The 24,244-nt window shown below is 53.7% G+C and overlaps 1 protein-coding gene across 1 annotated transcript in view; it reads left to right on the plus strand.

The window, feature by feature from the left end:
- The window catches only part of EGFLAM (EGF like, fibronectin type III and laminin G domains), a 38,022-nt gene that overhangs the window by 7,911 nt on the left and 5,867 nt on the right, over window positions 1–24,244 (plus strand). The window contains exons 5-9 of the mRNA XM_081089959.1: window positions 2,138–2,249; window positions 3,859–3,975; window positions 6,524–6,704; window positions 14,468–14,546; window positions 17,988–18,128. Coding sequence (XP_080946085.1) covers window positions 2,138–2,249; window positions 3,859–3,975; window positions 6,524–6,704; window positions 14,468–14,546; window positions 17,988–18,128 — 630 coding nt within the window. The remainder of the gene's footprint in view (window positions 1–2,137; window positions 2,250–3,858; window positions 3,976–6,523; window positions 6,705–14,467; window positions 14,547–17,987; window positions 18,129–24,244) is intronic.

Below are 24,244 nucleotides of genomic sequence, written 5' to 3' on the forward strand. Positions count from 1 at the left end.
GGATTTCCACGATTCCTCAAAAGGCCAGTTTGTTTCTGCCCTTATGGCTGAACCCCTGCCCATCAGTGACTCCTCCCACCGTGGGGGACGGACAGACGTGCTTGTACCCCTGGTCCTGCAAACACACTGGTGTTTCAAAACAACTCTGGGGGGTATTTAATTGATTCAGTTTACACATGATTAGTATGCAACCAGTCTAAGTGATCGCTAAGAACTGTTTGTCAAGTTGAGAAAGGAAGGCGCCTTGCACAGCACCTTGTACTTTCAAGTGGCTTCGTCCTGGATAAGGAATGACTGGCAGGAGCCAGGGAGGGTTGTGGCTCATCAACGCCCCTCCTGGACAGATTGCTCCCTGCACCTCAGCAATGTAGCTAAGCTGCGGGGGGTGGGGTGTGTGTGTCAGATTCATGGGACCTCAGAAGGACAGCTTTGCTCTTCCTAATTCTGTGTCTAATTGACAAGAGTAGTTCTTAATTAAAAAATAATAGTTTCGCCTGACCGGCATGGCTCAGTGATTGAGCATTGACCCATGACCCAGGAGGTCACAGTTCCATTCCTGGTCAGAGCACATACTCAGGTTGCAGACTCAAACCCCAGTAGGGGGCGTGCAGGAAGCAGCTGATCAATGATGCTCGCTCATCATGAATGTTCCCCTCTCCCTTTCTCTCTGAAATCAATAAAAATATATTAAAATAATAATAATAAGTTATTGTTTTCCTGCCTGGCAGGAAAGGTGCTTAGAAACAAAATCCTTGCGGCTCTGGGGTGAGGAAGAGGAGACTCCAGGGCAAACCGACCACTGCGATCACTGATGGGGTTGCAGACACCCCTTTGGGAGAGATTTATGTTACAAGCCATTCCAAAGACGTCCTGCTCAGTTAAGCAAATTCTGTGAAAGCCTGACCTACAGGAGGTTGTGGAATGGGCCACAGCCTTTTACCTTGATGAAAAGGGTGCGGTGGTCCAATTCATTATGAGCTGGATTCAAAAATGGTGACAATTGTAAGGAGCCAGCGACGGCCGTGATCGATACAGCCGGGCTGAGCGAGCGGCGTATCTGCAGGAAACGGCCTCTGCAGGTGAGAGCAGGACCGAGGCGCCGTTCCTCTGTGTGGACACGGGCCAGCTGAAGTGCCGCTGGGTGCTTTATTGCCTATTGATTTAGCCAAGGCGATTAAATCCTAATTGCGAAGGACAAATCACAAAAGCATTTGCCGGAGCGAAAAATCAAGTAAGGGGTGACGACCTTTCAGTAACGGGGCGCATTGGTATTCCTGATGGTTTCCCGGCGATCGCCCGGGACCCCAGAGTAGCTGGAGCTGCAGCGGAGGCCAGGGACCGCGCCGCTGGGCATGCAGACGCATGGGGACACTCCTCGTACGCCGCCCTGTAAAAAGCAATGCGCAGGACTCTGACCAGCTTCATTTAAACTCCAAGTGCTTCCACCTAGAATTTGAAACTGAATTTTTAAACTACTTTTAATCCTGTTCACAATCTCAGAGAACACGCAACCTGTCCTTGCCCCAGCGTTTTATTACGAAAACTCTCTAACGTAGAAGTTGATAGGAGAGTACAGTGAACATCATACCCACCTCCTATGGTCCACAGTTAATGCTTTGTTATATTGGCTTTTATCCCTCATCTAGCCTGCCTTCCTCCCTTCCTTCCTTCCTTCCTCCCTTCCTTCCTTCCTTCCTTCCTTCCTTCCTCCTTTCTTTCCTTTTTTCCATCCACCCATCCATCCATCCATCTTATTTTCTATGTATTTCAGTGGTTACTGCAAGACATCAGTACACCAAGGAATCTCTGTTTTACTCCACAGCCCGTATAACTCTTCTTCAAGGCTTGTGTGCCACAATGATCACATTTTACCCTCCTGCCACCCCTCATCGAGAAAACAAGGCTCCTCCCACCCCGCTTCAGGCCCGCCGTAAGGAGTAAATAAGATAATGAATGCAACGTTCCCACTGATAAATGGGGCAAACACTGCTGTGTCCACTAAGTAGGAAGGATCGTTTTCTTTTTGCCGAGCAGCGTGAGGTGCTGAGGTTGGCATCCGTGTCATCGGAGCCGATCGATGAACAGCATTCATAACCCGGAGGATGCTAACCCACGCTCAGTCTCCCTCCTTCCGCAGGAGTGAGGACCCCCTCGCCCTCGGCCGCTGGCACGAGCTGCGTGTATCTCGCACAGCGAAGAACGGCATCTTGCAGGTGGATAAGCAGAAGGTGGTGGAGGGCATGGCGGAGGTAAGGACTCGCCTGTGCTCCTGACGGTGTGTGGGGGCTGTTTCCTTTCTGTCCTGGAGACAAAGTGGCGAAGCACATGGACGCCAGGGCCAGGCTGCCTGGGCTACACCCGAACCCCCGACCTGGCAAGTTACTTAAGTTTTCTCTTCTTCAGCTGTGAGCGTGGACAATAGCAGTAGACGCCTCACAGGGCAGCTCACGGATTAAGTGAGCTAATTCAAGGGCAGCACCTGAAGCATTGCCGGCCGCCCCCTTTGTTCCTGTGGGCATGTATACAGTAGGCTCTGAAACCAGACTTCGGGGTTCAAAATCTGGCTCCCCTTACTTACCAGTAATGTGATCTCAGACTCTGAGTTTGTGTTTTCTCATCTATATAATGGGGGGTAATAATAGTCCTACCTCATGGAGTTGTGCAAATTAGAATATTGATATATGTCACGCACAGCAGTCCCTGGCATGGGGTCAGCCCTGTTTAGCTTTACTTGTTAGTAGTATATATATTGTACTTTCGTGGCCTGAATTTCTACTCAAGTTTACAACTTGATTTCATTTCCAAGGATATACCCGAAAGAAAATGACATTTTTAAGAAGAGATAGGAGAGATTTGCTTTAAGCTATAACCTACTAGGATTCTGCACACCCCAAAAATGTACAGATGCCTAAAAAAATGTTTGACTTTATTTTGTGCATTGCAAGATTTAAAGAGGGCAATGGTGAATGTGGGTGTTCTGCTGAGAAAATGGACCGGCAGAAAAACAGAAAGGAAGGAAAAGAGACTTTGGGTGGGGACAGAGGTATTTGGTGGAGGAGGAGAGAAGAAAAGACACACGTGTCTGGGAACCACCTCGGGGACAGCAGGGGGAGAAGGGGTGTCCCGAACCTCCCTGGGAATTAGAAGAATCCCAAACGGCCTGAAGGTTAGCAACAGGGACAATTCAGTCTGTGATCTGATGAAGGCAGAGCTGTGGCACCTGAATATAACAATAGCCGGCCATGCTGAGTGAGGGGTGCGTGTCCAGCTCAGTGCCAGGAGGGGCGACACTGTGCCCAGTCACACACAGCCCCGGGTACCAGCAGCTCATCACAGGGTCCACTTCCCACTCACGCTCCATGTCCGTCCATGGCCAACGGCAGCTTCCGTCTGAGACCCAGACTTGGGGCACCAGGGGTCGGGACGAGGCAGGGCGAGCCACTCCCAGGCTCCGAAGGCTCCTGTCCAGCAGTGGTCCGTGTCTCTCTTGCTCCCGTTTCACTGAGATCGCAGGCTGTGTGCCCCATGTGAGATGGACAGGGTGGAGGCTGTCAACCTGGGGGGGGGAGGGGGCGGGGTCCTGCTGGCTGAGCATCCACCCCTTTGCTGTGACGCATCCGCATCTGTGAGGTAGACACTGCGGTTCCCCTTTTGTAGATGGTGAACCTGAGTCTCAGAGAGGCTGTGAAATTTACAGACATCCACAGAGGTGGTGAGGGGCCACGCAAAGCCCTGCAGCGTCAGGCCAACATGAAGACAGATTGTCCTGATGGGTCTCCAGGGGACCCGAGGGCGCATGTGCTAGTCTTGACCATCTTTTCTCAGCGTTACAGCATGTTTTGTTTCACCTGTTGGCAGGGCGGCTTCACGCAGATTAATTGCAACACGGATATCTTCATTGGCGGGGTCCCCAGCTACGACGAGGTGAAGAACAAGTCGGGCATCCTCAGGCCCTTCAGCGGGAGCATCCAGAAGGTACGGCTCGCTTGCTCCTGGTTGTTGTGTGACCTTGACTCCAGACAGTGGGATTGAGAATTGTGACCAATGCTCAACCCGCTGCACCCAGGGACATTTTGAGAGAGTTTTGACATGTTTAAGATTTCATTTGTGAATGTTCACAGCAAGCTTTCCAGCCCCACGTCTTATAAAGTCTCAGTCCGCTCCTGGGTCTGTGCCCAGCAGACGTAGCATGAACGCAACTTGAGGAAGATGCATTTTTACAGCAAATCCACAAACATATCCTGGGACTGGCACCAGGTCGCTTCCAAAGCTTCCACAAAAGGGAAGGAGGTGAATGGATCTAATAGCAACTCTTGGCTCTATGCTTCTCTGTAGCTTACCGGGCAGTTTGCTGAAGGCAAGAACCAACTCTTGTTGTCCCTCCCCACTCCCCACTTGAGCAATGGTTCATCAGTCACGTAACCCAGTTCTTTAATCACGTAACCCAGTTCTCAAGAGCGTAGAGTCCTTCCATAGAAGGTGCAGGAGGAAACCGCTCAGCTAGTGACAGACACAGGGCACGGACCCCACTCATCTTCATCTCTTCCTCCTCCCCCGGGGGCTGCCCTGCCATGACTCTCGGGTAGGAGAAGAGGGAGTTCTGTCTGCAGCAGACATGCAGGGCGACTCACCAGCCAGGTCTCCAGGACCCCAAACCCTGGGGAACAGGGACTTGAAGGGAAGCAAGCTGGGTTCCTGGGTGTTAGCGTCATCCAATTTTCCTTCGGCCACCAGGGGTGGGGCGTGGGCCATTGACCCTTAAAAACCTGAGGTGGGGAGGCGCAGGGAAGGCAGGTCCTACCAGGATTTGCTCCTGGGAGCTGGGAAGGGCCCCTGGGCTCAGCCTTTCTGGGTGTCCTAGTGTGGGGTCCAGGCAGTATTTGCTGACTCCTCTGTGTTTCCTTTTGTTGCAAACGGTGGTGACAGTGACACCTCAATTCAAACCATTATACCCCCTCTTACCCCCTTGACTGGGTTTGGCCTTGTTTAATCTTGTGTTTGAAATTCTCACTTGGGAAGCAAGCTGAGGCGCTAAGAGGGTTCCCACCCTCGCAGGCCCCCTCCTGGGCACAGCACACACAGCCCTTTCCTGTCCACTCCAGGGAAGGCCACCCTCCCCTCCCAGGTCCTGGCCAAAGCCTTGGCTGTGCGTATCCTGCAGCGACTGGTGCGGTGAATGGCTTGCCTCAGCTATGGTGACAGTTTCACAGCCCTTCACTCGCGTCATGAAAGGGGGAGGTTATGGAGAGAGTCTGGCTGCTCTCCAGCAGCTTCTGAGATTCAGGACGAGGAAAGTTTGCTCCCAGCTCAGGACCAGGCCAGCCTGTGGAAATGGGGGCTAGTGGCCGGAAATGCCATTGCTAACTGCTTGGACCCCCTGCGGGGCGGGGTGTCCTGGGGCACTTTCTCTCCCTGAGTTCTGCAAAGCCTCCTCCACATGGAACACCAACAGCTCAGGTAGATACACAGCCTGAGTCAAGGGCTGGCAACAATGGGTGTATGTATTTGGGGTGGGAGCCCAGTAAGCTATTCCTAGAATTCCTCTTTCTCCAGAGCCCCCTGCAGGGAACAGGGGGTGGGGCCTGGAGCGCTCTGGCCCCAGTGAGCATGCCCAGCAGTGGTGGGAATGTGAGCTGAGTTCCTCTCTTTTTCTTTAATGATGAGGAAGGGGTTGTAGAGGGGAAGGGAATTCAAGAGTGTCCGGGAAGGAGGTCAGCAAGAGCTGGGGACTCCTGGCTGGTTGGTTCCGTTGATTGGAGCATCATCCTGTACACCAAAAGGTTGCAGGTTCGATTCCTGAACAGGGCACATATCTAGATTATGGTTTTAATCCCTGGTCAGGTGCATACAGGAGGCAACCAATTGATGTTTCCCTCTCACTTCCTCACTTCGATGTTCTTTTCTCTTTCTCTCTCTCCCTTCATCTCTTTCTAAAAATCAATAACACATCTCCTCGGGTAAAGATTAAAAAAAAGAGAGAGCAGGTGGGACCATCGGGAGGGCCCCACTGATGGAGCCTGAGGCAGTACCCCAGGGCATTAGTCAGGCAACAGAGCAGTCCAGCTAGAAGCCGCTCCTCCTGTCGGTTCTTTGTTCTGGATTCTTCCCTGTCTCAGCCTCAGCTGCATCTCAGGACCACCGGGAAGCCTGGAAAGATTACTGATGCCTGGTCGCACCCTCAGAGATTCTCACTCAGATATCTGGGTGGACCTGGGTGTTAATTATTTCCTAAAAGTCCCCGGCGATTCTGAGAGGCAGCCCGGTGGGGACCCCGCTTCGTAGGGACTGGGCTTTGTCTTTGAGCTCCGAGCCACCAGGCCTTCCAGACCGCAGCACAGCCCCACGCGCCCCGGCCATCACGTCGGTTCCCGCACCACGTCACTCAGGAGTATGGAGGCCGCTCCCGGCCCTTGTCTCCTCTTCCCGGAGCCCTCGCTGCGCGTGGTCTGGGTCAGTGGCCGAGGGACCCTTCACACACCGCCCAGTGTTTCCCGGGCCCCTGACTGTCTACGCTCTCCCCCAGATCACCCTGAACGACCGCGCCATCCACGTGAGGCACGACCTCACCCGCGGCGTGAACGTGGACAACGCAGCCCACCCGTGCGTGGCGGGCCCCTGTGCCCACGGGGGCAGCTGCCGGCCGAGGCAGGAGGGCTACGAGTGTGACTGCCCCCTGGGCTTCGAGGGCCTGCACTGCCAGCAAGGTACGCGGGCTGGGGCCGGGCTGGGGCGGGGAGGGGCTGGGCTGGGGCCGGGCCAGGCCGGGCCAGGGCGGGGAGGGGACTGTTGGTGAGGGCAGGCCAGCCAGCCCCGTTATTTCCATCAGCGATTTCAGCGCCATAGCCGATGGCTAATCACATATAAACCGCTATACTTATTTCACGATGAGAATGCGGACGTCCTCCTGTAACAGGAGGTAAACAGCTTCCCACCCGACTGCCCCGGCCCCTTCCCTGCGAATCCCCTCATGGCCCAGCATCCACAAGTTTAGCCCATAATATAGGGGGGCTTCCAGGACCCCCTGCACCTGGGGCACCCCCAGAGCCCATCCTCATAGGCTGGTAAATGTTCTGCCTAAACATTTATGAACGTTATAGTAAAGAAATCTTATACCAAATACAGAAAAATACGAATTGTACTTGGAAAGTATTAATAGCCTTCTGTAGAGTGCTATGTTCCCTGCCACCTAAGCCTCCCCTGTGCCTCAGTTTCCTCATTGTGAAGTGAGAATAAAAATAGCAATAGTATCTAACGCAGAGGGTGTGCGGGGTCAGTGAGACGATGCATATTCCGTGGAAGGATGCCGAGTGGGCACTCAGCCAGCACCAGCCATTATTGCTATCGGTGAGAAAAATAAAAACCCATTTGAGTGCTCGGCTTTTTTTTTTTTTTTAATATGGAAATGCCACTAGGGCTATCCTTTTTTTTTTTTTTAATATATTTTTATTGATTTCAGAGAGGAAAGGAGTGGGAGAGAGAGATAGAAACATCAATAATGAGAGAGAGTCACTGATTGGCTGCCTCCCGCACGCCCCCCACTGGGGATTGAGCTGGCAATCCAGGCATGTGCCCCTGACCGGAATCGAACCCGGCACCCTTCAGTCCGCAGGCCGGTGCTCTACCCACTGAGCCACACCAGCCAGGGCTAGTGCTGGGCTTCTAACCTGCCCTGTCTGAGAGCTGGAGCAGGGCCCAGTACTGGCTGGAGGGAGGCGGGACCGGGGTGTCAGAGGCGGCCTGCCCTCATGCGGGCATCACCTTGGGCCATGGGGAGCTTCTTGTTCAGGGGTCAGGATGGCCTCACTGTTTAGGAACTAATTTTTTAAAAGGTGGATAGGCCCAGAGGACATCAGGCACTGCCCAAGTGAAGGCGTGTGCTGTCTTCCTTGTGTGTTTCTGGTTCCTGGTTTTCATAGGACGGAGGGCCTAGAGGGAAACTGGAAGTTAGGGCAGATGGTTCGGGGTATGGGAGGATAGAGGAGTCTTGCAAAGTATGAAAGATGCCAAGTGGCCGGATGGAAGATTCAGTAGTATTATACTTAAATGAATTTTGAAACCTGCACAGCAAATCGTATGAAATATGTGCATTAACATAGCTCACTCTATAATAACCCCCAACAGAAAAGTCCTAGACCCATTTGTGAACGAGCCTGAGGAGAATCCCGACAAGGAAATCCCTGGTTAGCTAACAGCGTGTACTTGGCGAGATTCAGTTCCAGAGAGGCCCGTTCACTCAGAAACTGGGTGTGGCTTTCACGGGTCAGTGTTTGGATCTCGGGGCCTCCCCTCGGGCACAGGCAGGGGAAGCTGGCTTCTGCCTTGAACACCAACGCTAATGGTCAGTGCGTGAAGGCCAGGCTTCCGTGAGCAGTCAGCAGCTTCGGGAATTCGAGGAAGGACAGGGTAATGTGTGATCTTGCTAACCCTCGCTTCCTGCTACAGAACATCAACCAAGAAGGTATGAAAAGCTCAGGTGTATGGCTTTGTAACTGTGGGTTCAGGTTCAACGAGAAACACATTTTACCAGAATGAAGGGGCAGATCTCCGCTGAGGGTCTGGGCTACCTGATGAGGTCCCAGGAGCGGACAGTGGCAGGGGACCTGGGGGGCATTTAGGCTTCTTTCTGCAGCTCACTGGGCTGGAGCCATCAGCTGCCCCCCTTTTACATCGTTACCTCCTTGTGCCTTGAGAAAAAGATGGCCCTCTGGCACCGTGGCAGCTGCTGCCAGTGCTGGTGGGGTGGTGGGGAGTGCACATAGGGGAGGCCCGGCCTGCAAACACCTTCCTCTCCCGTTATGTGGCTTCCGAGGATTAATGGGGCTCTGGGTGCAGCCTCGTGCTGCTCAGAACGCGTCTCCCAGGCCCCAGCGGGCACACAGCGGCACACAGATGGCTGTCATCCTGGGGAAAGCGTCTAGTCCAGTGATGGCGAACCTATGACACGCATGTCAGAGGTGACATGCAAACTCATTTTTTGGTTGATTTTTCTTTGTTAAATGGCACTTAAATATATAAAATAAATATCAAAAATATAAGTCTTTGTTTTACTATGGTTGCAGATATCAAAAAATTTCTCTATGTGACACGGCACCAGAGTTAAGTTAGGGTTTTTCAAAATGCTGACACGCCGAGCTCAAAAGGTTCGCCGTCACTGGTCTAGTCCCAGGTCAGGATGGCAATGCTGGGAAGTGGGCCACTCTCACTGTTCTGTAAAGATGCAAAAGAACATTCTCAAAGTTTGGGCAAATTCTTAGCTTGAAAGACACGAATAGTAGGAATCTATCTTGATGGCCAGAGAAAACCCTGCCTAATCCAGCACGGAGGGTCATAGCCTCGTCCATGTAAAGATTGGGGTTTTTCCAGCCTGAAGACCAGGTCATGCTTCAGAAGCAAGACCCTGGTGTTTGTTCCCCACGGAAGTTAGGCCCGTCCTTGTACACTGAGCAGCGTGGGGAGAATCTCCAGCACCAGGCCCATTCAGTCCACACCCAGGGGCACCTTCTCCATCAGGAATGTGGTGTGGGGCCCTCCGCGAGTCGGGTTTCTCTAGCCGGCTCTCTGAGGCAGCAGCTGCCGAAATGAGGCCGCTCTTCCCAGCCTCGGAAACCCACCGGCTCTCGGACTCGCAGCCACGATTTCAGGTCCTGAGAAAATCATCAGCCTTGACTTTGGTGGTCGCCTCAGCTTCATCTCGGGGCTGTCCCTCTTAGGTGCCTTCCTGCACCTCCAACCTCAGCACTCTCATCCTGAGCCCCCCTTCTCATCTCACCCAAGGGGTGTCAACAAGGCCTCCCTCCTCACAACAAATGCTCCCCTGCCTTAGAGATTTCTTCTTCTTTCTACTCATCCAAATGTGCCCATCGGACGTTCCAGTTCCTCACAGCTCTGAGAGCCAAGCAAGTTACTGAGAAGTCAGAGCCGCATTTCCCAGAGTGCATGCAAGGATTTAAGTTCTAAGGAATATCAATGGCTGTTTTTCACACAGATCAGACACACATACATTCGCATGCACAAAATGGGCGGGGGTGTTCTGTGGTCAAAGAAGTTTGGGGAAATGTGGTTAAACAGCTCTCTCTTCTGCAGGACTTCTCAGAGCCTTTATTGTGCCCTGAGTATCCCGGACACGGGTATAGGATGCAACTGTTTTGTCCTGGGTTCTCCCAGCCGATAGCTCACAGGCAGCTGCTTGGGGAAGGGATAGGACAGGGATTACTGAGAAGTTTGGACTCAGGCGGTGTAGGACCCTGCTGGCCACTAGATGGGGCTATTTCTCTGTAGCAGGGGAGCTGAGGCCACGCTGGGCTTCAGGCATGCGCTCTTCATGGACGCAAGGTCCTAACACACGGGACCCGGCCTGATCTACATGGACCTACCACACACGCAGCACTTGGGACGCTTCATGTCGCATTTAGTAGATCCCACGCCTTATTGCTGGGTGTGATTTGGATTAATATTCTTCGGTCCCAGTGTATGAAAAATGGTTTTAGCAAGTATAGGCCGTGCTTTACGAAACCCAGGATATGGAAACACAAAGGAGGAACGGATGCCCACCACCGGGAATTTCTTTCCTGGGGGTGGTTTAGGATTAAACAATGAAACACGGCTGCTGTTCAGCCCAGGAGCTGGTCTTTGGTGTAGAGCAGGTTTTTGTTTGTTTATTTGTGGCCACAGAGTCTGCTTCCTGGAGCTGCCCCAGCCTGGATGGGGAGCTGCCCGGGGGCATCAAGCATGTCCTCGGGTGGACGGCCACATGTCAGGGTGGTGCTGAGCGGAGCCCTGGCTGTGGGGAAAGCTGGGTGACACCCCAGCTCCTCCTGTGACTGCGCAAAGGAGCTAGATGGCAACACCCCAGCTCCTCCCTTCACGCTGTCTAGTCTGCAGGGAATTGCAAGTCCCGGGCGGACAGTGTGCTTGGCCTGGCGGCTGCCGCTCACTAGGGTGGAGCACTTCCATGTGTCCTCGGACGGCACAAGCTTTTCGGTAAAAATGTGAGGAAGTGACCAAAACACATGTCAACAGATGCATCAGCAAGGCTTCGCCACAGGGAAAAGGCAGTGTGACAACGTAGACATGAAGGGTCCGGTTAAATGCAATCCCGTTTGCCATATTTAAACACACCACGAAGGGCCCAAGGGCTAGATGGTCGCCTTCAGCCCCAGCGTTTGAGGACAGAAGGCACACCTACATGTCTACACTGACTAGCGCGGGTGTGTTGTCGCTGTTGTACTCAGCGGTGTCACTTCTGGACGGTTCCCCTGCCCTTCGCTCACCGCCCATGACCAGAGCTCTGGAGTCTTGCAAAGGGGGGTGGGCAGGGGTGGGGACGAGGCTGGTGTTTTCCACTCTGGAGAGAGAAGAGGCAGCTGGCTGGCTTATCATTCCTTTTTCACACGCAGCCCAGAGCCAAGCAAAGTAATAATCACTGACGGACAAGGTAAGTCACTTTTTAGCAGGAGCTGTTACTCCAGGTTTAGCATAAAGGAGGACTGTCGGTTCAAGGTTGGGGAGCCTCAGAGGTGTCAGACAACTTATCATTCACGTCTTCTTGGTCCACCGCCACCCCACCCTCCCCCCCCCGTGGGAAGCTGGGGCTGGGAGGCGAGCGGGGCCCTCTGCGAGGCGTCAGAGGGAAACGCGCTGGTTCCCTATCTGCACAGAGAGGGGGGTTTACATGCCTGTGAGATTCTGACTCTCCCTGTTCTGTTTCATGCTGGCACACGGCAGAGTGTGGGAACTACTGTCTCAACAGTAAGTACAGTGAGTCCTACGAGAGACTGGGAGAGCATCTGGGCCAGTGCCAGGCAGGCGTGGCCAGCTGGGGCACATGCAGGCCCCCACACACAGGGGTCCCCGGGGGAGCGGTATGGGATTTAGGCATCCCTGGAGGGTGGCGGGCATCCTCTCCCCAGAAGAGCCGCCCTGAGAATGCACTTGAGTCCCCACTGGGCCTCAAAATGGGCTGAGCTCCTGAGCAGGGGCCTCAACAGACCCCTGAGAGGTTCCGTGTGCAGAGCAGACGTGTGACAAGCACGTCCTGACCATTTCAAGGAGCCCAGGGGAGCCCTAGCTCGTGGCCACCAGCCCACGTCCATGGCTAATAGCAGCAAGGACAGGCCCTGCCTGCACCTCCCACCTGAGGTTGAACCAAACCCAGAGGGGCATGTTGGTCATGGGCAGCCCCGGGAAGACGCCTCCATCTGCCTGGCTATTCTCTCTTCTCCATTCTCAGCTCCAGGTACCCCCTGCAGTTTCTTCTTTTTAAATATATCTTTATTGATTTCAGAGAGGAAGCAAGAAGGAGAGGGAGATAAAAACATCAATGATGTGAGAGAATCATTGATCAGCTGCCTCCTGCACTCTCTCTACTGGGGATTGAGTCCACAACCCGGACATGTGCCCTTGACTGGAATCGAACCCAGGACCCTTCAGTCCACAGGCCGACGCTCTATCCACTGAGCCAAACCGGCCAGGGCTTCTCCTGCAGTTTCTTGTCTTGTTTCTCCCCTGGCCCTCCATGTCTGCCCTCTGGGTCTGTCCTCTCTGCGCTCTGCCTTTTCCATTCCCCTGTCCTTTCCCTGCCCCGGGGCAGCCCGTCCCTGGCGTCCTTTCTTTTCCTGCCTCCCCCTCCTTCTCTCTTGGCATTTCCTTTCCCCTCTCCTCACTCTAGCTCGCCCCTTCATCCCCCGCTCTTCAGGGCCTTTTTATTTTGCATCCTGCTCTCTTCTCCTCTCTCCTTTCCTGCCTTTCCTCCCCCTCCTCCTCCTCCCACTTCAACCGGAAGATGGGGAGGCTGGTGGAGTTTAACAGATGAGGCTTTCCTCTGTCCCTGGCCCTAATGGGTCCTCTGGGCCCGCAGGCTCCGTCCAGGGCTGCGTTGCTTCAGAGAGCAGTTTCTCAGAAATTACTTTTAAAGCTTTTATTTCTCTTCCTTTGCTTTTCTTGTTTCTTCCCTTTTAAAATTTTTACTTTTAATGAAAAGGTTTTGAGGAACATGCAATAGGTGACCTGTCAACATAGGAACTTATTTTTGGGGGCCCAGTGCCATTGGGTTTTGGAGTTGGCTGTTATCTCTCTCTTTAAAAAAAAAAAAATGTTTAGCCCAGTTGGCGTGGCTCAGTGGTTGAGAACCGGGTTCGATTCCCGGTCAGGGCACAGGCCCGGGTTACAGGCTCAATCCCCAGTGTGGGACGTGCAGGAAGCAGCCGATCAGTGATTCACTCTCATCATTGATGTATCTATCTCTCTTGCCCTCTCCCTTCCTCTCTGAAATCCATACAACTATATATTTAAATAAATAAATAAATAAATAAATAAATAAATAAATAAATAAATAAATAATGTTTAGAAGCTACATTTCAACTCTCCTGGTTGTTCGTAGTGTCCAGTAACGATATATGTTCTCTTGGGTGTAGAATCCTTAGTTCGGTGTCTTTTTTGCACCAACCACGTATTTTGTGGAACTCTGACTTGTTTTATAAGCAGGCTTATTCTTCTTGTTTTGCACATTTGTTTGAAAATGAGATTCATTCTGCCTCAGTTCTTTCAACTGTCACTTCTGTGTTTTTCTAAAGAGGAAAGAGAGATGCTGTGATCTCTTTGGGTGGCATCTCCTGAATTATCGCTAATCTTTGACACCAAACACAACCCATAACCTATTCCTGTGCCAACTGCGTGGAGAAGGGAGATTTCTCAGGAAAACAAAGGGAAGGCAAGTTGAGAGGCAGGAGACAGGCTGCTGAGGTCCTGGGACGTGAAGGGTGGGCTGAGGAGCAGAACCGGGAATACGGGATCAGCCTGGTTCCTGCCCTGCTGCTCTCTTAGCCTCTAACCTCAGGCAGGTCCTTGCTGATGTCTGTGCCTGGTTTCCTCTCCTATGAATGGGAATAACCAGCCCTCCCCTTCTCCAGTCTCCCTGCTGCTTCAGGACGTTGTGGTGAAGAGCTTAGGAAGTGCGACACTGGAGGGGATTTGTAAAAACACGGCAGGGCCTTGAGACCTCATCTCATCGTTGGCCCATCGCCTGCGGTCATGGCTGAAAGGGTTTTGGGGCAGACTGGCCTCAAATAGGGAAATTCCGGTGGGCTTGTTGGGGGGTTATTTCCTCTGCCTCCCTTGGAGAACATCTAGGGGTGCCCCCAGCTGCTCCCCACATGGCCGGAGACCAGCTCCTAGGCTTACAAGAACAACTGGGCAGGTTCAAGTTTCAGCAATATCAAGCCCTTCTCAGTAGTGCTGAGGGCATTCACAGTGACACCAGCCCGGGGGCGGGGACAGCAGGGAGGTGCCAACCCCAGGCCTTCAGGCCAGGCAGCTCCAAACCTGGCCCAGAGGAAGGAGCTGACAAGTTGTTAACTGTCCCGATCCCAGGAGCTGGCCTTCTTGCCCTCTGTGTGTTTCCCTGCCCGCGGCTGAGAGCTGGGTCAGGAGAGCCACGGCCATGTAACTTCCGTTTTCTCTTCTGCCCCAGCCATCACAGAAACCATCGCGATCCCGCAGTTCATCGGCCGCAGCTACCTCACCTACGACAACCCAGACATCCTCAAGAGGTAATACGTGTCAGCCGGCAACAGGCACCTCATCTCTCTGGGGGTAGATTTCATAATAGTTTTCCCTATTTTATGAGCCAGAAGATAATTCTCAAAGAGGGCCGTTTAGCCATGGCCTCGAGGGAAAACAACCACACATCATAAACAAAGAAACTAGAACAAAACAAAACAAAAAAACAGACTTGAAAGAGGCAGCCTTTCAAAACACCCAAACCCTACCAAGGAGGTTGCCTGGCCTTGGGATTTCCATCCTCACATCTCACAGTGCCAGGGTTATGAGTGATTCCCCAGTCAGGGCAATCGATTTCAGAGAGGGAGAGAGAGAGAGAGAGAGAGAGAGAGAGAGAGAGAGAGAGAGAGAGAGAAAGAAACATCAGTGACGAGAGAGAATCATTGATCAGCTGCCTCCTGCATGCCTCTCACTGGGGATCGAGCCCACAACCCAGCCAGGTGCCCTGACTGAGAATCGAACTGTGACCTCCTAGTTCATAGGTTGATGCTCAACCACTGAGCCACGCCGGCTTCATGCTGCTCTTGGCCAGGGCCTGGCGCTTTGCTGCGAGCTGCAGCAGAGGTCCTGGTGCTCCCACAGCTCCATGGACAGTGTCAAACCTATGTCCTACTTCCCATCTTCAGCAGCAAAGGTCTATGTCCTCCGCAGCCGGCCAGCTCAGCGAGGGCTCCTCAGCTCTCTTCATGTGGACAAGGCACACGGAGGTGCCCAAGTCACCATCCTGGCTGGTAGGCCTTGGTGACCGAGGCTCCAGTACCCCCCCTCCCTCTGGCTCGTTCCCCCCTACCTCTTCCCCCCCTGCCACCCCAAGCTCCTGGTGTGGACTAGCCTCTTACTTAACCATGGGAAGACTGGCCCTTGGCAAGTCCTCGACCTGGGGAAGCTCGTCTTTGGTCCTTTCATGTTGCTTCTTTTTTTCTCCCTCCCCTCGTTCTCTATACAGTGGGGCCTTGACTTACGAGTTTAATTCGTTCCCAGGATGAGCTTGTTAAGGAGCTCGTTAACTCAAATTACTCTATCAACTCAATGCAAAAAATCAGCCGAGAGACAGCTGGTATCTCAAAAAACTCATTAATCGGGACACTCGTAAGTCAAGGCCCCACTGTAGTTTCGAGTCTGCCATCCCCCAGCACCATCCTCGAATTTTCCTTCCTCTTCAGGTTGACTGTTTCCTAACAGGCTAAGGCAACGCTTTACGCTAAAAGCACCCAGTTTGTAGGGTGGAGGTGGGTGGCTTTTCAAGGAACAAAGTTGAGAGACATTTTCCTGGGGCACTGGACAAGCATTTCCCTGGTGACTGAAGCCACACCAGGCGGACGGCCATTGCTTCATTTCTCTAGTCCCAATAGGGATCATGTAGGTGGTCGTGGTGGGGCCTTAGGCAAGATGGATTTCCACCAGGAGACACCCTCTTCTTTCTTCAGTCCTGTTCTCCAAAGATGGAAGGGCGCTCAGTCCCCAGAAAGCAGGGAGGGTGTGAAGGGGCCCAGGTCGTCAGCCCCTGGATGCTTAGCGAGTGGCACTGGGTGGCTCGGTGGGAACAGGAGGCACTCGGAGGCCCTTGTGCACATGTATGTATGTGCATGAACACATGCATGTGTGTGAAGCCGCAGGCAACAGTCGAGTTCAGGTCTGTTTCGGTTAGATGCCTTTGGCTGCAAGTAACAGAAAACTCAGCTCACAATGGCTTAAGCTACCTTAAGGGTGTTTATTATTCCGCGTAACAAGCAATCCAGGCTTAGACTGGATCCTGGTGTGACTAATTCAGAGTATCAGCTGGATCATCAAAGACGCACGTCTCCTCTGTCCTTTGGCCTTGTTATCCTCAGTGCATTCTCCAGGGGTTACTCCCTTCCTGGTTATAAGATGGACATAAATCAGGCCCATCTCCAGTGGAAATGAAAAAAAAAACCCTTTTTTTCTCATGTGACTCTTTTTAAAAAGGAAGGAATCTTTCCTAGAGTCTTCCTGCTGCATTTTCTCTGTCTCATTGGAGAACAGCGGGTCACGTGCCCATCCCTACACCACTCCCTGCAAGAGGAAGGGAACCATCATGCTTGGCTGCCACCAGTCAGCGTATCCCAGGCGAGGGGGGGAGGCGGGAGCCTGAAACAGGAGGCTGGGGAGAGCAGGCCTCTCGGGAAAGGGCCAGAGCGGGGGCTCTGCACCTGGCCTGGCGGGGAGGCACCACGTGGCCCTGCTCCTCCCTCTCCGCTCTGAGGCCCCGGTGGGAAGGCAGCCGCGGTCTCCTGCCTCGGTCATGCTCGGAAAGCCCCCTCCTGTTCACTACCAAGTGCATCCACAGCTCCAGGTTTGTGGGCCAGACAGGGGATGGTACAAGTGACAGGAGAATAGAGAGACTTTTCCTATGGTGCCATGTTAGTTGCGATATTAAATCACGGTTACTCTTACTGCCTTTCACTTTAGGACAGTGGTTCTCAACCTTCTGGCCCTTTAAACACAGTTCCTCATGTTGTGACCCAACCATAAAATGATTTTCGTTGCTACTTCATAACTGTCATGTTGCTACTGTGATGAATCGTCATGTAAATATCTGATATGCAGGATGGTCTTAGGCGACCCCTGTGAAAGGGTCGTTCGACCGCCAAAGGGGTCGCGACCCACAGGTTGAGAACCGCTGCTTTAGGACCTCATACTTGCTCTTCTCCCTGTGAAACACTGGTCACGTTAGAGCAAGCATGTCAAACTCGAAGGCTAACATGGGCCAAATAAACGAGGCATGTGGCCCGCGGCTGCGAGTTTGACATGCTTGCTTTAGAGAGTGGATTTCTGAACAAGTCTAGGCCCAGGAATTGATAAGAGCTCAAAAGCCTGTGATCCTATTCCCAGCCATGGCTGCAGGGCCGGGACCTGCCAGAGTACCCCTCCTGTCCTCTCAGACTCTCGTCCACCTCCGCCCTGTTTTCGCCGCAACACCTCTCATCTGTCACTCTGCCTCCTGCCCACCCACCCCTCTGCCCTCAGGGAGGGTCACCACCAGAGCTGGCCGTCCACAGCCACCATCGTAGCCCCAAGAAGCTGCCAACTTGGAGCTCTTGGAAATGACAAAGCCCACTTCCTTTGGGGGAGCGGGGAGCACTTTCCCCAGGACCCGTCTGTGGCAGGACGGGGAGGAAGGAGGACTGGCGTGTAGATTGGGGTGCAGCCTGGGACCTTGGAGTTGACGAGAGCCTGGTTAATCTGAGGCTCACCGCGTGCTCTCGTGGGGGTCGCACCGCACCTGGGACGGAGACGGCTGCAGAGCGAGCAGTCCGGCTGTCGGACCCGTGGCCTGACTCGCGGCGGTGACGCCCGCTCTCAGAGATGCAGGCTCGTCCTTCCACCGGCTTCTCAAGGCCGGCGGGCGAACCTCAGAAACGGATGCTGGGGACAATGAGTAAGTGGGGGCAATTGTGTGTTTCCTCCAGGGTGTCCGGATCAAGGTCAAATGTGTTCATGAGGTTTAAGGCGACGGCCAGAGAGGGCCTGCTGATGTGGCGGGGGGACAGCCAGAGGCCCAACAGCGACTTCATCTCCCTGGGCCTTCGGGACGGAGCCCTGGTGTTCAGGTGAGCCCTCCCCGCTGCCTTCCGCGTCACCGCGCAGGTCATGCCAGACAGGGAGGCAGAGGGAACCGAGCCTTGTCTGCTGGAATGGCCGGTGCCTGAAGCTCCAGGCTGGGCCGAGGCCCCTGGCCTTTCCTTCCGGCGTCCTCCTTCCAGAGCAGCAGGCAGCCCGCCGTCCACAGCCCGAGGGCCAGGGCTGGCCCACCACGCGTTTTCGTCCATGAAGTTTGATTGGAACGCTGCCATACTCATTCATTTATGTACTGTCTCTGACTGCTTTCATGCTACAGGGGCACACGTGAGTAGTTTTATTTATTTTTTATTTTTTGAAAAAATATATTTTTTTATTTCAGTGAGAAAGGGAGAGGGGGAAAGAGATGGAAACATCAATGATGCGAATCATTGATCGGCAGCCTCCTGCACGCCCCCTCCTGGGGATGGAGCCCACAACCTGGACATGTGCCCCGATTGGGAATGGAACCGTGACCTCCTTACCACTAAGCTATGCCAGCCGGCACACTTGAGTAGTTTTATTAGGGGCTGTATGGCAAAGCCTAAAATGCTTATTATCTGGTTCTTACAGAAGAGTTTTGTGACCCCTTTTGTACTGTGTTTCTGCCATGTGCTCCCCACTTGCAAATGGGGACTTGGTACAGCTGAGTGTGGCCCTGAGTGCAGGACTTGGTACAGCTGAGTGTGGCCCTGAGTACAGGACTTGGTACAGCTGGGGTGGCCCTGAGTACAGGACTTGGTACAGCTGAGTGTGGCCCTGAGTGCAGGACTTGGTACAGCTGGGGTGGCCCTGAGTGCAGGACTTGGTACAGCTGGGGTAGCCCTGAGTACAGGACTTGGTACAGCTGAGTGTGGCCCTGAGTGCAGGACTTGGTACAGCTGGGGTGGCCCTGAGTACAGGACTTGGTACAGCTGGGGTGGCCCTGAGTACAGGACTTGGTACAGCTGAGTGTGGCCCTGAGTACAGGACTTGGTACAGCTGAGTGTGGCCCTGAGTGCAGGACTTGGTACAGCTGAGCGTGGCCCTGAGTACAGGACTTGGTACAGCTGAGTGTGGCCCTGAGTACAGGACTTGGTACAGCTGGGGTGGCCCTGAGTGCAGGACTTGGTACAGCTGAGTGTGGCCCTGAGTGCAGGACTTGGTACAGCTGAGTGTGGCCCTGAGTGCAGGACTTGGTACAGCTGAGTGTGGCCCTGAGTGCAGGACTTGGTACAGCTGGGGTGGCCCTGAGTACAGGACTTGGTACAGCTGAGTGTGGCCCTGAGTGCAGGACTTGGTACAGCTGAGTGTGGCCCTGAGTGCAGGACTTGGTACAGCTGAGTGTGGCCCCAAGTACCCGGCTCAGGGCTCCGCCTCCAGCAGCGTTGAAGCCCCAGTCGGGAGACCTGGCGGTCAGTTCTGACCATGCTCCCTGTTAGCTGTGCGGCCGTGGGGAGGAGAAAGCCTGCTTTCCAAGCTCCCACTACCAAGGAGAGCAAAGCACAGATCTATAGCTCAACAGATCGACCCCACATTCGGCTTTTTAAAAATGCTTCTTGGGTGATACTGGTACGGAAGTCCCTAAAGTTCTTAGCCCTTTTCAGTGAACTTAGGCCGCTCTCAAGTTTTCCACTTGAGTAGCTAGGAAACAGCTGAAGGATCCCGACCCGACCACTTCTCCTCTCCAGCGTGGGAGGGGCTGGGTTCCCACGGGCCGGACTGGCTTGTGTAACAAATAGGAAAACGCATCCTCTGCCAGGGTGGGGCACATCCGGCCCGTGGGCCAGGGAAGGCTGGTGAAATCCTTGGGTCCGGCCCTGCCAAGTTATTAGGGGCGAGTTAATTAAATGTTTGACCAGATATTGCAGGCTAATATTTAAGTTAATAACTTTGTATGGCCCGTGAATGATGCTATAAATATCCAAATGGCCCTTGGAGAGAAGAGGTCCCCCACCCCTGGATCTCGACCAATGGGTCTTGAAGTCTGGTCCCTGGACCAGCAGCAGCATCGTCACCTGGGACCGTCTTAGAAATGCAAACTCCCAGGCCCACCCGGAGTGGAAAAGCACTAGGAGAGGAGCTTGTGCTGTTTCCACCGTTTCTCTAGGTGAGGGGGTGCTCGCTAAACCCTGCAAGGTCTCTAGACCACCATCTGCTCCGTACGGCAGGAGTTTATCCGGCTTTCCTTCTTTAACCTCCCTCTACGCGCCCCCCCCCCCCATCTCCGGGGCCTAGCCCAAATGCTCACTAAATCATTTCAGTTGGAATAGACAAAGGTAACTGAACAGGGAGAGGATGAGGCTTGGTTCTGGGCTTTTGTGGGCAGGCGCTGGCATCCCTCAGAGCCAGAGTAGGATCATGGAAGTCTTTCCCATTTGAATAAAAAGCATCTTGGGAGGAAATGTCACTTATCCAACATCGCACTGGCCCCTAAATAGCAGAGCGTGCTCAGTGACGCGATCGTGGGACGGCGGGGGACTTTTGAGAGACCCCTGTGGTTGAAGGCTAGAGGTTGGCCGATGAGAGCAGTCCCACCATCTCCGCACCCTTTCCCCTGGCCCCAAGGTCAAACGCCAAGCTTTTCACACCCCAGTTTCAGGCTGGCTGCCGTGCAGCCATTTTCTTGTGGTTTTCCTGTGGTTAACCTCACCAAGGCCTCAAGATCTTGATTGTGCCCAGAAAAGGGAATTGAAACAGTAGCTCAGCCGTGGGTGGGAGGCCAACTTCCCCCCTAAACCACCAGCTAAATCTATTCACCGCTCGTCCCAGCAGGACTTGAATCACATGGGCCCTGGCCAGCCCCCCCTACAGGCCCTGGCCAGCCCCCCACACCCTATGGGCACCCTTTCAACAACTCCACTCCATCTGGAACTATTTCCTATGATACTGTGTTTTTCTCAGGTTTTTGAAAATTGGCCCTGTTTTTCTTTGAAGGCTGGAGCTCTGGTTGTGTTCTGTGCATAGGACACACAGCTCAGCCCCTCCCTGGCCTGCCCCTGGGCCTGGGCCCACAGCTGCTGCTCCGCTGTCGCCTGCCTCCCAGCAGGTACTTCCAATACAGATGCGTGGTGCCCCTCGGAAGGCTGGCACGGAGCCGGCTAGACCGTAGGCCAGTGGTTTGAAAGCAGGGAGCTTGTTTCAGAGGCAGGTTCCTGGGCCCAGCCCTCAGACTCGGATGGAGCAGGTCTCTGTGGGCGCCACTCTGACAGGAAACAATCCGGGACCACGCCCTGGGAAACGGGTCTGAGTGGTCAAAGGCATGAGCTCCAGAGCCAGACAGGCTGGTTCCCAGGGCCACGTGACCTCCTGCGAGTGACCGGAAAGGGTTGGTGGAAAGGGTGGGATTAGTTCATTCTCGCAAAGGGCTTAGTGCAGGGCCCGGAATAGCTAGTTATTAGGGATAATGAATATCAAATGTATTTCCCTTGGTCAAGTGTAAGTTCTAAAAACCCCTACCTAGGATTGATATCATAAGGAAGTTAGCACAGTAGGGAACTAACTGCTTCACAAAATGGAGCTATGATTATTGTTCTTGTTTTTAATAAGCTGCCTGAGAGCAGCTTACAATGGGAGAGCTTAGAGAGTGGACTGGTGTTTGGGTAGAAAAACCGTGTTTGAGGTTTTGGTGTTTGACCCAGGTCCAAAGCGAACAATAGAAAATGTAAGATGGTAAAATATAGTCTCAGCTTTCTTGATTTTTTTTCTTCACCGAAATGCTGCTCCTTTTGCTACTTCGGTGCTCAAAGCCCTTCTGGCAGAGAATGCGTGAGAGCAGTGGAACGCCGAGAGAAACCATGTGTGGCTTCTGTGCGAGGTTCAGCAGAGGAAGAGGAATCAGAGTGTGCAGCCGAGTGCGGTTTTCCGTCCCGGTTCCGTTTCGTTTGGGTTCATGGTTGCATGTGGGGCAGAAGACCCAGTGAGCAGGTTCTGTGAGGATCCCTGGCCTGACCGTCTTTCCCGCTCATTCTCCATGTGACCTTGGTAACATTTTCGTGCAGCAGAGAAGGGAAGGGATCTGACCTTGGCGGGGTGCCCTGTGCTGCAGTTTAAAGGGCCCGGCTAAGTAGCATGTGACCACATGCAGGCGCGATGGTTTCCCGAGGCCTCCCCTGGGGGCTTTTCCATGCGAGGGGATTAGGAAAACCTGCCTCAGGATAACCAATCATGCTGGCCAGATCCACAAGACCTTGCTGGCGGAACCAGACAGGCATTTTTTGTTGTTGTTCATTTTTTCACTCATCCTTATGTATTTCCTTTTTTAAAAAAAATGGAGCTATAATTTACATGAAGTACACACATGTTTGATACATTTTAAACGTGTAAACACCTGTGGATCCCCTCTCCTCCCCCACACCCCACCCCATACACAGAACAAGATACAGAAGAGTTTTCACACCCAAGAAGGCTTCCTGTGCAGCAAAGAGAACCACTAGTCTTGGCCACATATGACTACTCCAAGGAAAGAGAGGTGCAGGGTGTCTGGGAAGCAGGAAGTTATCGGCGGGCCTAAATCTGAGGAGGGGGGGTGGGCTGGAGAGCCGGGCCCTGGAGACGCCAGCAGCGTGTGGAGGCCCGTGTGGGCTGATGCTGGAACCCGTCTGGCGGATTCAGGGCTGCCCCGAGCACAGCCTGGCTCCGCATGGACAGGCGTGCCCTCGGGCTGCCGAACAGGCAGGAAGCCCGGCCTTTGTCCAAACACAACTGCGAAGGTTCCCACTCACCGGATTCCACTCCCGTTCCAGCCCAGCGTCCCTGCAGCTTTCCCCGGGTCACCTCTGCTCTGCGCGCTCCTGACCCTTCTGGTTACACATTCACAGCCTGTGGTTTGCGCTTACACAGGGCTGCTCTCCCGGGAGAGGCCCGGGAGCTTAGCTCTCGGTGCAACTTACTCCTGCCGCCAGCTCCCAGGGGTCTGCTGCCCCCGTCTGCGAGCTGCATTAACACGGCACCTGCCTGGGGCGGCGGGATCATTTGTGTGGTTTCTACTCTGTGCTGTGCTCTGTGCATGTGCTGTCTTACCGAATGTTCCCTACGGCCCTTCAGGGCAGGTATAATTAATCGCCCCCACTTTCAGATGAGGGATCTGAGACTCAGAGAGATGAAGCCAATCTCCCCAGGGCAGGAGCTCGTCACTGGCAGGAGTGGGAATCAGGCGGGTGGGTCTGATCGGTGGGTCTGATCAGTGGGTCCCTGGACCCCTCGCGAAGCTGCACAGCCACTCAGCTGCGTGTCTCCCAGCCAGGCTCAGCCGCTGCGCGGTCAGGCCCTGGCCACTGAGTAATGAAATCTGGCAACTCCCCTCCAGGCTGCTCTGCACAAGGAGCCGCCTGATGTGGGAAACTTGCTGGGAAAACAGGGGCGCTTTCAGGGTCGGGTGGCAGCCTCCTCTCGCAGGGTGTCAGGTCACCGAGTTCTATTCTGGGTTAAATATCAGGCGCGGGGACTCCTTTGAGCCTCTGTTCTTGACGAAAGGACCCGGGGCGCTTTCCCTGGGGAAAGCCGGGTGCTGTCTGTTCTCGCTTTTTTTCTCAGGCCGAGTGCGCACAGGAGCCCAGGGCCGAAGCCAGGGCCTCGCATCCCTCTTCCTTGGCCGGTGAAGGACAGGAGAGACGCGTCCTTCCCCCAAGATGAGGAGAGAGCTGTTCCGGCGGGGAGACATTTCCTCCCCAGGCATGATGACCAAGGGGAGGGCGGGGCACGGCCCAGGCCCTGCCTAGGCCTGTCAGTCACTCGCCAGCTATTGTTGGATTCAATCCGATTAGAATAATCGAATGAACACTGGACTGGGAGGGATATTTCTCTCTGGTAAACAGCCTGTGTGTGTCTTTTGATACCCTCAGGGTATCGGGGCATCTGGAAGCTGAAATAGAAAACAGAAAGCTGCTGAGTGGACCCGGCATCAGAGCAAAATGCAGGGGAGGAGGGACAGATAAAATCCCAAGTTCAAAGGGATTTTAGGCAAATGCCTTTCATCTCTTTGGGGCTCTTTGTTTTGCTTTTTAAAAAGTGAAAACATATGTATTGGTTTCCAAGAGCTGCCATAACACATTGTCACAAATTGGGTGGCTTAAAGCAATAGGAGTTTATTCTGTCCGGGTTCTGGGGAAAACATCCTCAGGTGAGAATT

Source organism: Myotis nattereri (genome assembly GCF_964212035.1).
Source record: "Myotis nattereri genome assembly, chromosome: 4".
Lineage (NCBI taxonomy): Eukaryota > Metazoa > Chordata > Mammalia > Chiroptera > Vespertilionidae > Myotis > Myotis nattereri.